Raw genomic sequence first — 12,997 nt, 5'->3', positions numbered from 1 at the left:
GAACCTACTATCTCCCGAATACTGGATACTGGCCGCACTTAAGCGACTGCAGCTATCGAGCTTGGTCCACTTGGAACCAGCGTGTTCCAGCCAACAGCTTTATGTCTTCGAGCCATCTCTTCTGGGGTCTTCCAATGCCTATCTTGTATTCCCATGGTCTCCAGTGATCAATCCTAGAGGTCCACCTGCTGTAGTCTTGTCGAGCTATGTGTCCTACCCAATGCCATTTTAGTCTTGCTACTCTCTCTAGGATGTCTGTTATATTTGTTCTTCTCCTGATGTCCTCTGAATGGATCTTATCCCTAAGACTGATCCCTAGCATCTGTCGCTCCATGGCTCGTTGTGTTCGCTGAAGGTTGCGAGCACTTTCCCTCGTCAGAGTCATCATTTCCAGATCGTAAGTAATACTGGCACCACGCACGTATTATAAACCTTCGTCTTCAGGTTAATTGGAACATCCTTTTACTTTACATCCTTGTTGGTCAGGATGAACCTTAGTTTTCAGAATGTTATCCAACTCGCGCCTATTCTGTGAGGAAGTTCTGCATGTTGGTTGTCTTTTTTAAGTTTTATCTTGTGTCCAAGATAGATGTACTCATCGACAGCTTCTATTGACTGTCTGGGCTTAGTATTTTTGTTTTATTAATCATTTCCAAACCAATTTTAGCAGAGGCCGTTTTTAATTCTTGGATCATGCTTTCTAGCTCATCTAGATTTTCACTTATGAACACAATGTCATCGGCAAAACGCAGGTGGTTCAAATATAACCCGTTAATTTTTATTCCTTTATTATTCCAATGAAGGGTTCTGAATACCTCTTCCAAGGCAAGGGTAAACAGCTTTGGAGAGACTGTGTCACCTTGTCGAACTCCTTTGCCAACTGAGATTTTATTGGTGATGAGATTTTCATCTACTCTGACTACCATTGTCACTTGATCATAAATGTTTTCCAGGAGCTTTATATACCTTGAGTTTATCATGGCATTTTGAAGTGCCTTCATGACTGCCCAAATCTCCACAGAGTCAAAAGCTTTTTCATAATCAATGAAGGCCAGATGAATCTTGATGCTGTACTCAGTGGTTTTTTTTCAAGAAGACGACGAATAGTCTGGATGTGTTCAACAGTTGAGGAACCTTTACGAAATCCCGCTTGCTCAGCAGATTGATATAATCGAATAAATACAGTGAATGGATAGGAGTTAGAGAGAATAAATATCCTCTCAGATCATCATTATGGCAAGCCAGTTCTAGTCAACAATAAAAAATGTTCAATGAAGCATTGATTGCAGAGACCAACGGAAATAATACGAAGAAATTGAGTATACATTTCATTTCACTGGTTTGGATTTTATTCTGTCTTTTTGTTAATGCCACTATATTACAATATATAAATATACAAAATATTTTTTTAATTCCCGGAGACAGTGGAGAGAGAAATAAAGGATATGGAAGCAACTGTCATGGGAGACTTCGATGCATTGTATATCGAAAGGGAGAGAAGTTGGTGGATTTTTGTGCGGGCAGTACGCGGTTCAGAGAGAATACTAGGAAACTTACAAGATACGGATAGGGAAACAGAAGGACAAAGACAGTAATTGATCACTTCTTGGTGGAAAGAGCAAATCGTAGACAATTATTAGATGTAACAGCCTTGCCAGAAGTAGCCTTTGATGGAGATTACCGAATAGCAGTAGTAAAAATGAAAGTAGGAAAAAATAGTGAAAAAATAAGGGAAAAAATAAGGGAGAAGAAAATATGTATGGAAATTAAAAGATACGGAAGAAAAGATAAATTCCAATATAAATTGAAAAAACACTTAAACAGAGCTAGGGAGCAGAGTGTGGAAGGGGATTGAACATGTTCAAGAAGGCATTTGTAAGCTATGCAGAGTGCATTTGTGGCATAATAGCTGCAAAAAATGAAATGTCGTATGGCTTTTAGTGCCGGGATATCCCAGGACGGGTTCGGCTCGCCAGGTGCAGGTCTTTCTATTTGACTCCCTTAGGCGACCTGCGCGTCTTAATGAGGATGAAATGATGATGAAGACAACACATACACCCAGCCCCCGTGCCATTGGAATTAAGGTTAAAATCCCCGACCCGCCCGGGAATCGAACCCGGGACCCTCTGAACCGAAGGCCAGTACGCTGACCGTTCAGCCAACGAGTCGGACACAATAGCTGCAGGAATGAAAGATAAGGAAAGCCCATGGTGGAATGGGAGGGTAAGGAAGCAGTCTGAAAAATAAGAAGCACTGCAAGAATGACATAGGGATAAAATAGAAGAAAGTATCATGAAATGAAAATAAGGTGAAAGAAAGTAATAAGTGAAGAAAATAAGAAAACCTGGCAAGGATCTACATAAGAATTGGAAGAGGATGTGCCTAGCAGTAAAAGGATGCTATATGGACTTGTAAGAAACAAGAGAAAAGAAAGAGTCTACACAAAGCAGGTGAAAGGAAAAAGGAAAAATGGACCAGAGGAGATAAAGAAAGATGGAAGGATTACTCTGATGAACTCCCGAATATGAGAAGGAATGTAAGCGAGATGACAGAAGTAGCATGAGGAGACAGAATCAGCGAGTGAAATCACAATGGAAGAGGTGAAACCACCTGTCAAAGGAATAAAAAGAAGGAAAAGCAGCAAGAATAGATTAATTGTGTGTCGAAATGATAAAAGCAGCACGATCTGTTAGTCTGTACAGACAATTCAAATGTATTTGTACAATCAACTGTATAAAGAGCAGGATATACCCAAGCGAGCAAACAAGATCTACAGTTTGGCTAGTGCGTGGCATCGATCAACGCAAGATGTCAGTCCTGTGAAAAACATTAAAGACAACAAACGCCAAGTCCTTCAAGATCCAAGTATGAGTCCTGAGTGTTGGAGTGAGTACAAGAATCTCCAATGAAGAATTTCCACCCCCAACACAACACAAAGGACTGATCCAGTTCTTGGACTGATACCACCCATCACAAAAACAGAAGTAGGAACTGCCATCCGAAAAATGAAGAAAGAGAAGGAAACTGAGCCCAATGATACCCTGGCCAAGGTATGGAATATTCTTGATAATAATGGCACCTCCATTCTCGCAGACCTCTTCAATCACATTGTGGAGGTAAATGAAGTTCCCACAATCTGGCTGAGCAGTATAACATTGTCCAGTTCCATGGCCGAATGGTTAGCACACTGGCCTTTGATCCAAGAGATCCTGGGTTCGATTCCCAGTTGGGTTGGGGATTTTAACTTCCATTAGTTAATTCATACGGTTCTGGGGCTGGGCGTTTGTGGCGTTTCAGCATTAGATTTCATCTTAGGTAGGGAACCATCCTCACAGCAGACACGCAAATTGCCTAAACAGCGTCAACTCGAAAGACCTGCAGCAGGCCTCACATGCCATTGTAGTATAACAGTGCTCATCTGGAAGGGCAAAGGAGACATAATCGAATGCTTAAATTATTATCGTCCCATCAGTCTCCTGTGCCACACATTAAAGATCTTTTAAAGAGTTCTCGATGCCTGGCTTTGCAACACTGTTTCCATCACGCCATACCAATGCGGGGTTGTTACAAGAAATGGTACAACAGATGCTACCGATGCAGCTTGCATACTCCTGAAACGACATAGTGAAAAGAACAAGACTGCTCATGCAGTCTTTTTAGACTTGGAAAAGGCATTCGACAGCGTACCCCACAATCTAACCTGGCATGCATTTCACTTGCACAGAATCCTTGAAGCCTACCTCGAATGGACAAAACTTCTGTATTGTAATATCAACAGCGCTGTTCACTGTCCAGTTGGAGTTGGCACCATCATCAGCGTAGGAGTCCACCAAGGCTCAGCCCTCTCGCCACTACCATTTATTCTCTCCATGGACGTAATATCTGTCGACCTTCAAACACCCCCACCCATAGACCCTTCTCTACATTCATCTAGTATCAGAAAATCGCATGTCATTGCACCAGCATATAAAACAGTGAAAGTCCCATCTTGAGACGAACAGAATGAGGCTCAATACTCGGAAAGCAGAATACATGGAAAGTGGGCAACAGATTAATGACACCCTCAGCATCAGTGATGAAAAACTGGCAAAGACCACCAACTTCAAGTATCTTGGTTCAGTCGTTAGCTGCAACAGTGATATCCTTCCAGATGCCCGTAGTAGAGTTAATGCAACCTGGATGAAATGGCAACAAGTCTCTGGATTCCTTTTTGATTAGAGGATGCCTGAAAGGCTAATGGGAAAAACATACAAGAATTTCTTTGGTCCTGTTACCCTCTATGGAACCAAGTGCTGACCGGCAGCATCAAGGCACGAACAAGCATTCTGTGCGATTGAAATGCAGATGCTGTGTTGGAGCCTTGGATTGACAAGATGGGATCACGTGTCACATGAAACTGTCCACCTGCAACTGGGCGTGGCTCTGATTGTAGAAAAGACATGGGAAGCATGTCTCAGATAGTAAGGGCACGTTGTCCAAAGAGAGCTAGATTCAATCACTCACACGGCTTTGAGATTGGACCCTGTCAGAAGACTGCCACTTGGAAGAGCCAGGAAGCGCTGGTTAGAGTTGTGAAAGATTAAAAAAGCCAATGTCACATTTGAAGATGCATTTCACGACAACAAACGGCGACAACATTGCAGATCCTACATTCGCGTGGGAATAATGTGCAAGGAAAGAGAGAGGAAGGAAATGTGAGTGGAGAAGCTTTATGACAGAATGAAGAAAATAAATTTATATGCTCTGGACATGTGAACGGATAGAAAAAGGAAGGATAAAGCAGCAGAAAATGGAGAAGGAAGGAAGGCAGGCAAGAGGGAGACTCAGACAAAGGTGGTTTTAAACAATTCATATAATTAGAAAAGACTGGATTGGAGCACAGTTCAGAAACAAGGTTGGTTGGATAGAGGAAGATGGAAAGGTGCAAAAACATCCCAATCCAGCAGGAGCATGACAAGGAAATAGTTTATGATTATGATTATTAAGCCTACGAATCCTAATTATTTTGAGAAAACGGTTATGAAAACTGAAGCAAAAGCTCAAATAATCCTAATATTACAGAAAGTGCAAAGAAAATGCCATTTTTTCTAGTTCAAGTGTACATTTTTGGGCAGAAATCTGGAAGTATGCTTTGTGGTCTACATTCAACAAAATATTAAAAATAATTTTTGAAGGAAAAAACATTCACCTGAATATGTGGAGTCTGTAGTAACATGAATACTTCTTTGCACTCCTCATGAACAGTTGCTTTTGGTGCTATGAGATCCAGAACTTCCAATGCTATCTGCATGGAATTAGAGAGAGTTGGATGAAACTTCTCATCTTTTCCATTATTTATTATTTTATTATGAACCTTTACTAATGCATGTAATTCTTTTGACTGCAGAAGTTCACTGAGAAATCCAAACTCCTCTTCTGAACTGGGAAGAACTTGTCTAGCCTCCTCTAACGAAACCAACAACCGAGAGAGAGCTGCAATATAACAAGAACATAACATTACTTCTTAATTCAACAGGGAAAATTGAAAGAATTAACCAGTAAAAGAAAACTTTACAGCTCTTAATCCTCAAAGAGTTAGACAAGACCTCAAATTCAGTTGTTATTTAAAAATTATTTAAAAAAAAAAACTGGTTGTGAACTACTCTTGTGAAATTTATTTGAAAATGTTATTCCAATAAATGGTGGGATCCAAATTAAGAAGGTGTAAATTTTGAGCCAATCTTATGCCATCTTATGTAGCAAGTTAGATGTTGCATTCTTTTAAAAATTAATTTTTCTTTCCTAGTGGCTTTACGCCGCACCAACACATATAGGTCTTATGGCGACAATGTGATAGGAAAGGCCTAGGAGTTGGTAGGAAGTGACCGTGGCCTTAATTAAGGTACAGCCCCAGCATTAGCCTGGTGTGAACTGGGAAACCACGGGAAACCATCTTCAGGGATGCCGACAGTTGGATTCGAACCCACTATCTCCCGGATGCATTCTCACAACCACGTGCCCCTAACCGCACAGCCAACTCGCCCGGTTAAAAATTAATGTAATGGTTGATGCAAGTGTAATGGACTAGTATAACTTGGAAACAATATTCTCTAACCCATGGGTAAATAATGGAAATATCAAGCTTGACGAGTATTATTATGACTTGTGAGGTGTGGCTATGAAGTTGTTTACATCTATTCTTCTTATTTCTTTCTTCGTTATGCCCATTCATAGAGCGCGTTTGAACTTGTTAGTTGGTTTGATGGTTTGTGCCTTCTTATCCTCCCAAAATCTCTTCACGAATGCACTGTGTTGCATCTTGCGTTCTGTCGACCACTTCCTACCAGTTGTCTTTTTTGGTTTCCCCCTAAATTTATGATTGGCTACTTTGGTTCTAAAAGCTCCACGATTTTCCATGATGTCGTCTGTAATATTTATTTCTTGGAGGTCCGCCTTAGTTTCTTCTAGCCATTTTATTTTGACCTCCTTTGAGTTGATTACTTTGAATAATCTTTTAGTTAGTCTGTCGCTGTTCATTCTGTAGATATGGCCATAGAAATTAAGGCGTCTTTTCCGTACGGCATCAGTAAACCTGTCGGTGAAGGAGTAGAGGTCCGCTGTTTTCCTCTTAATCCACATTCCATTTTCTCTCGTAGGACCATAAATTTTCCTGAGAATTTTTCCCTCCTGCTTTTCAATTTCTGTAATTTTAGAGTGACCACCTAAGCATATGGTTTCTGAGGCATATAAAGCTTCGGGCAATACAACTGTCTTGTAGTGTCGTAATTTTGCATTACGCGATATGACTCTTTTGTTGTAGTAATTCCACGTCAGTCTGTATGCCTTATGTAGTTTGGTGTTTCTTTCTACATTGGCACTACTGTCTAATCCTGATGGTAGTATAATTTCTCCAAGGTATTTGAAGGAGGGCACCTGTGAAATTGTGCCGTTTTCCATCTCTAGCGGAGTTCTTTTGCTATTTTGACGTAGATTTTCCATGTACTTGGTTTTCTCGTAGGATATCTGGAGGCCTGCCTTTGATGCTATATTGTGTAGTCTCTGTATGGCATACCTTGTTTCATCCTTGGTCTTAGTAATGATTGCGAGATCATCAGCAAATGCTAAACATTTCACATTGACCTTGCTTCCCAAATTTCCGATGTTCACACCCTTGATATCCTTTTCCCCCTCTCTAATAACTTTGTCTACATCTATTATTATTATTATTATTATTGTTTACATACCGTAGTTATGTTCGAACTTGGTTTGGTATAAAACACGATATTATTTGCGAGGTTATGCCATGAAACATCTGCTTTATGTATATTAATATGAGATTTAATGTAAGAACTCGTAATTAATAGTATAAAATTTATTATTACCTGTATATATGATGTATAATCCAATGCAACATTGTACAATACACTGTAGTAAGTCCAGAACAACACGATGTGCGACTGGAATTGTGTAGAAAATTCCTTACATTGTAAATAGGCTGTTGGAGACTCTCGAAATTACAAGAAAACATGCTGTGTCATTCTACAAGCCTGGCCAGGCAACGCATATAAAGAGGCAGTCTTGGGAGTAAGGTCGAGTTGTTAACGAGCTGCTAGTGAGAATCGTGAACTCATGTTGTGATTCTTTTGACATGCTAATGGAGCAGTCTTTTTATTCTTCGTAACAGTGTTTTGTTTGAGAACGTAGTAGTAAAGTGTTCATAATGGCAGTTTATTAGTTTGTGTGTACATAATGTGTAAATAATTTGTAAATAGTGTACACAATTGACAGCACTTTGTGTGTGCGTCTTTATGGCTACAACATGGTAATAGAGGAAAAGAGAAAGAGAGGGACTTGGTTCTTAAGAATTATAAGGTTTTAGTCATAAAGTATTTATGATCTCAGTGCAATTGTGGAGGTACCTCTGTTTGTTTATTTATTTATACTGTGTCAGAAGCAGAGTTATGTATATAAAGATGTACAAAAAAATGTCTGTAGAAAATAAAAATAAATTGTACACCAAAGGTTCATACTGTAGTGCACCAGAAATTAGCAACGTCAAGTGCATTCCTTGTCGCCTCAAGCAGCTCTTTCTCGGTACATGTGGCCGGACAAAGATGACAATCTAGCAGATGGACCGTAGTCTGCACTTTACCACAGCCACTCAAACCAGAATCCACCGAATATCCCACTTGTGCAGATTGGTCTTGCGCCTAGTAACACCTGAGCGCAGGCTATTTAGAGATCTCCGAGTTGTCCAGTACTCCATTTGTCTAGCTGGTAATTCTTCACAAGGTGTTTTACATCGTCCAAGATGCTCAACCCTAGTCTTGCGTGCTGCTGAGTTCCTTCAAGTTTCTGTGTGATCTTCAAGAAACTTCTGCGTGAACTTAACTGTGGTGGTGCTGGTTGGATACAGTGGATGAGTTTGGAATTTTAATGATATGGTCTCCTCCTTACGGGCTGCTACCTCACATCGAATATCAGGAGGTGTGATGCCGGGAAGATAGTACCATTTTTCTTGCGGTGTAGGTCTTAAGACAGTCTGTGATGATGAGAGACGTTTCCTTGACTGCCACATCTACCTCTTTGGTATAGCAAGATCTGTACCATACTGGGCAAACGTACTCTGCTGCTGAGTAACATAATGCTAGTGCTGAGGTTCTTACTGTGTCTGGATGTGCTCCCCAGGTTGTGCCAGTCAGCTTCCGTACCACATTATTCCTGGCAACCTGGCTTTTGGTGTTCAGACAATGTTTTCTATAAGACAGTGTGCAGTCTTAAGTAACCGGAAGATATTTTGGGGCCTCACAATATGCCAACTATCCCTCCCTATGCCATGTTCTTGTATCTAGCGGCCTGTTTACTCTTCAAATGGAAAACACAAGTTTGAGTTTTTGCATGATTTGGCTTCAATTGATTATTCCTGTAGTATGCAGTAAGATCTTTCAAATGCTAGTTAAAATCATTTCAATCTCTTCAAAACTGTCAGGCAGAGCAATATATATCGTATGGCTTTACAAGTACACAAAAAAAAAAGTATATCAAATGGAAATGTCCAAATTTGACAACCAGTCCAGAACACTCGGAGTCACTTGATGTAGAAGCATCAGATCACCGTTAAATGCTCGAAGTAGGCACTCCTTAACGATGTGTTCCATTGTCTGCTCGTCCGCTCCACAGTCGCAGTTAGCAGACGAACGGAAACCCCATTTCTTCAACATGTAGCAACACCTCCCTTGACCCGTCCTAATTCGGTTCAGCTACGACCAGGTTTGACGCGGCAGTTGGAATCCTTCAACCTTCTTTGTTGGATCTTGAACCAAGTGAGCGTTGTTTGGTGGAAGTTCATGCCAACGCTGTCGCCACTCAAAGGTCATGTCGAAAGAACTGATACTTTTAAAATCAGTCCAGGGTGGTTTGCGTGATTTCAGACGAGTTGTTGGTGGGTGTTGTAGGGCATCGTACAAGGGAGAGTTCTTATGAGAAGAGATCTTCTTGAGCAAGTTTACCCTAGCTGCTTTCCTCCTTAGATCTGGCAGGGCAATATTAGCTAAGACAGGTAACCACTGAATGGGAGTAGATCTGACAGTACCAGTGATCACTCTCATGGCTTCATTAAGCTGGACATCAATCTTTGTTGTGTGAATGCTGTTTTGCCATACAGGAGCACAGTATTCACCAGCAGAATACACAAGAGCGAGTGCAGCAGTGCGTAGGGTATTGGCGTCCGCACCGCAGCTACTTCCGGCAATCTTGCGGAGTAGATTCACTCTGGAGCCAAGTTTCTTAGATAACGTGATGCACTGTTGTTTGAATGTCAAGGACCGATCCAGAGTGATTCCTAGATATTCGGGATTGTAGTTATGCGGTACTTCGGTTCCGTCGAAAGTCACATGTAGCTTCCTATGGGCTTCCTTATTATTTAGATGGAATGCAGTAACCTCAGTTTTATTTGGGTTAGGTTGAAGTCTCCATTTATGGAAGTAGTCATTCAATTTCGTCAGATCACTTGTCAGTACATTCTCACAGTGCATAAGACCTTTACTCTGGAAGACTAACGCTAGAGCAATGAGAGCAAGGTTGTTATAGATGAAACTCCGAGTTCCTTTGGGTAATGGTTGATCATTTGTATAGATGTTACAAAGAGCTGGCGTAAGTACACTACATTGAGGTAATCCATTTTTCTGCATTCTCCACCTGCTTCTCTTTCGCTAAAATTCCACAAAGAACCTTCTGTTTTGTAGGGGGTTTCTGATCATACAGGTAAGCTGAGTCATGTGTGATTTCATAGTTTTACCACAAGGAGATTATGTTTGACAGTGTCATAGGCTGAAACAGATCAGATGTAAGGCTTTTCAGGCATTTGCTCTATTAACCAGCGTTTCGTCTTAGGTCTGACACTAGACTCATCAGAGTGGGATGTGTCAGACCCTACCCACTGATGCTGGGGTGTATGCAGGTGAACTTATCAGAAGCCCATTATAAGAGGTAGGCGGGCAATAATTCCATTGTGTGGTTTCCCATTTTCACACCAGGCAAATGCTGGGGCTGTACCTTAATTAAGGCCACGGCCGCTTCCTTCCAACTCCTAAGCCTTTCCTATACCATCGTCGCCATAAGACCTATCTGTGTCGGTGCGACGTAAAGCCCCTAGCAAAAAAAAATTCCATTGTGGAGATTTATCTCCCGTATGCTGTTATCAAACTGTACCTCTTATAATGGGCTTCTGATAAGTTCACCTGCATACACCCCAGCGTCAGTGGGTAGGGTCCGACACATCCCACTCTGATGAGTCTAGTGTCAGACTTAAGACAAAATGCTGGTTAATAGAGCAAACGCCTGAAAAGCCTTACATCTGATCTGTTTTTGACATGCTCTATTGGTGAAAAAGATCTAATTCCCTCCATGGGAACTTAGAATTTTCCCGTGTCATAGGCTGCCTATTATCTTCCACCTTTTAAAACATCTTTGATTTATTGACATAATTTGAGGATCTGTGATGTGCAACTCTTAGTTCCCTGAAACCTGCTTGTTGAGAAATGAGATAAAGTTTGATTTTGTCCATCATTCTTTGAAGGATGAGTCTTTCGAGCAGCTTATAGAGATGACACAGTAATGAAATGGGTATATAACTCATCGGGTCATTCTTGTTTTCACCAGGCTTAAGGATGGCAACGACCTTAGCTTTCCTACACACTTTCAGTATCTTGAGTGACTGGACACAGTTGTTCATTAACTGCAAGACCCAAAGCTTCGTGGTAGGACCAAAGTTCTTAATTTGTTCAACTCTTATGTCATTGAGACCAGCTGCCTTGCCATTTTTTAATTTATTCAAAGCCTTTTCAAGTTCAAGAAGAGTAAAAGATTGGGAAAGATTGTTACTCTCCAGTTCAAGTTGGCGTATCAATGGCTTCTTTCTTATCTTAAAAGAGTTGGTTGGTTTACCACTTACTAGCAGCTGATTTGCAATTTAATCTGCTCTGATACTGGCTTGTGTGTTTGATTGGGTAGCCTCCAAGCTTTCTGCCTAATCCTGTGCATGCTGCATTCTGATAGCAACTTCAACCATTGCTCCCTCTTGCCTCGGAGATAGAAGAGACAATGCTCTCTGCTGCACAACTAGTTTCTCCTCCAAAAGGGTTTTGTTGATGGAGTTTATAGTACCTATTCATCTAGTAAGGCAGAAGTTTTACATGTTATTCCTGGCAGGTAGTGTCCTTCTGCATCCTCTAGAAATTGATGCCCTTGAGCAGGTTTTCACTAAATTAACAAAGGAGTTGTAATTCTCAGACAGTGGATCTACACTTCATACCTTCTCATCTAACAAGTTAGATGAACTGAAAAATTAGTATATTGATCCACCTAATCAATACTTATAAGTTTATTTATAAATCAAAGTTGTAAATACATTAAAATTACAGGACATTACACCACCTTCAGCTGTCTAGAATTAATCTAGAACTAATATAATAATAATTACAAAATATGGCTAAAATTCACACTAGTCTATATATATAAAAGAACATGTCCTGACTGACTGACCCATTCATCATCGCAGAGCCAAAACTACTAGACATAAATTAAATTTTGAGGATACATTTATATTACAATGTAGGTGCTCACTAAGGAAGGACTTTTTAATATTCCGTCGCTAAGGGGTTGAAAGGGGGGGGGGGGTGAATTTTTAAAATCAGTGTATCTATATTGTGACCGTACCGGCACAATTAGTATTCATTTCAAGTGATAGGCTTGGTAAGGAAGCTAGCAGCAAGCTTTCTTTGTGTGGATGCTGGGGGTATCGTCAGGTTGTGCAATACGAAGCCCGCCAGAGAGGCGCCTTCACCCGCCCACTGGGTGGCTTAAGGAATCCCCGAACCAGGCACACGTCATAGAAGAAGCAGGAGAAGAACACTATTTAGCGACTCCATATTGGAAAACATATGCCAGCGTACAGCGATGCCGAAGCGATCGGGCTAAATTTAATGCATTTTCGGCATAAATAAGGCTTGATTAACAAAAATGCACCCATTAGAGTAGTGTGCTGAATTTTGGTGGAATTATAAAGTCAAGAGTTCTGGTAGAAAATACTCTCCAAGCAAAAGGCGTTGGTAAACAACTTACATAATACCCATAGCGTACGGACGCGATGGCTGAAGCCAGATGCCTTTGGGGATTCACCACCTCCCCTCCGATGTTATTAATTAATTACGGCAGATCCGCCGAACATATTCAACTCCGCATATCATAGCGTACTTGTGCATAAATAAGTCACACAGTCTAGCGTATTGCTAATTTCGACAGGCTGGTTTATCCAGGAAAGGCCAGAATCAGAGTGGGGGAAGGACACGCTAGCCATCCCTATTCCCGGTTTGGCTATAAGTGGTTGCAGTTTCTCGAGGAGGGATTAGTCAGAAACGAGCTTCAGAAGGTGGAACTACGTGCGGTCCGCGAGCAAGGTCTGCCTCTTCTTTGTCTGAATAACTGACTCAATAAAACGGGAGTGAAGTTTTAAAGGTGC

At 41.0% G+C, this 12,997-nt stretch overlaps 1 protein-coding gene across 6 annotated transcripts in view; it reads right to left on the bottom strand.

Annotated features, from left to right (window-relative positions):
* The window catches only part of metro (membrane palmitoylated protein 7-like protein metro), a 225,935-nt gene that overhangs the window by 189,887 nt on the left and 23,051 nt on the right, over nucleotides 1–12,997 (bottom strand). For all 6 annotated transcript variants that reach the window (XM_067134964.2, XM_067134966.2, XM_067134962.2 and 3 more), the window contains one exon: nucleotides 5,189–5,472. In XM_067134964.2, coding sequence (XP_066991065.1) covers nucleotides 5,189–5,472 — 284 coding nt within the window. The remainder of the gene's footprint in view (nucleotides 1–5,188; nucleotides 5,473–12,997) is intronic.

Source organism: Anabrus simplex, chromosome 1, assembly GCF_040414725.1.
Source record: "Anabrus simplex isolate iqAnaSimp1 chromosome 1, ASM4041472v1, whole genome shotgun sequence".
NCBI classification, from domain to species: Eukaryota; Metazoa; Arthropoda; class Insecta; order Orthoptera; family Tettigoniidae; genus Anabrus; species Anabrus simplex.
The sequence above is the reverse complement of the archived record's forward strand: the minus strand, read 5'-3'. Positions and strand labels throughout refer to the sequence as shown.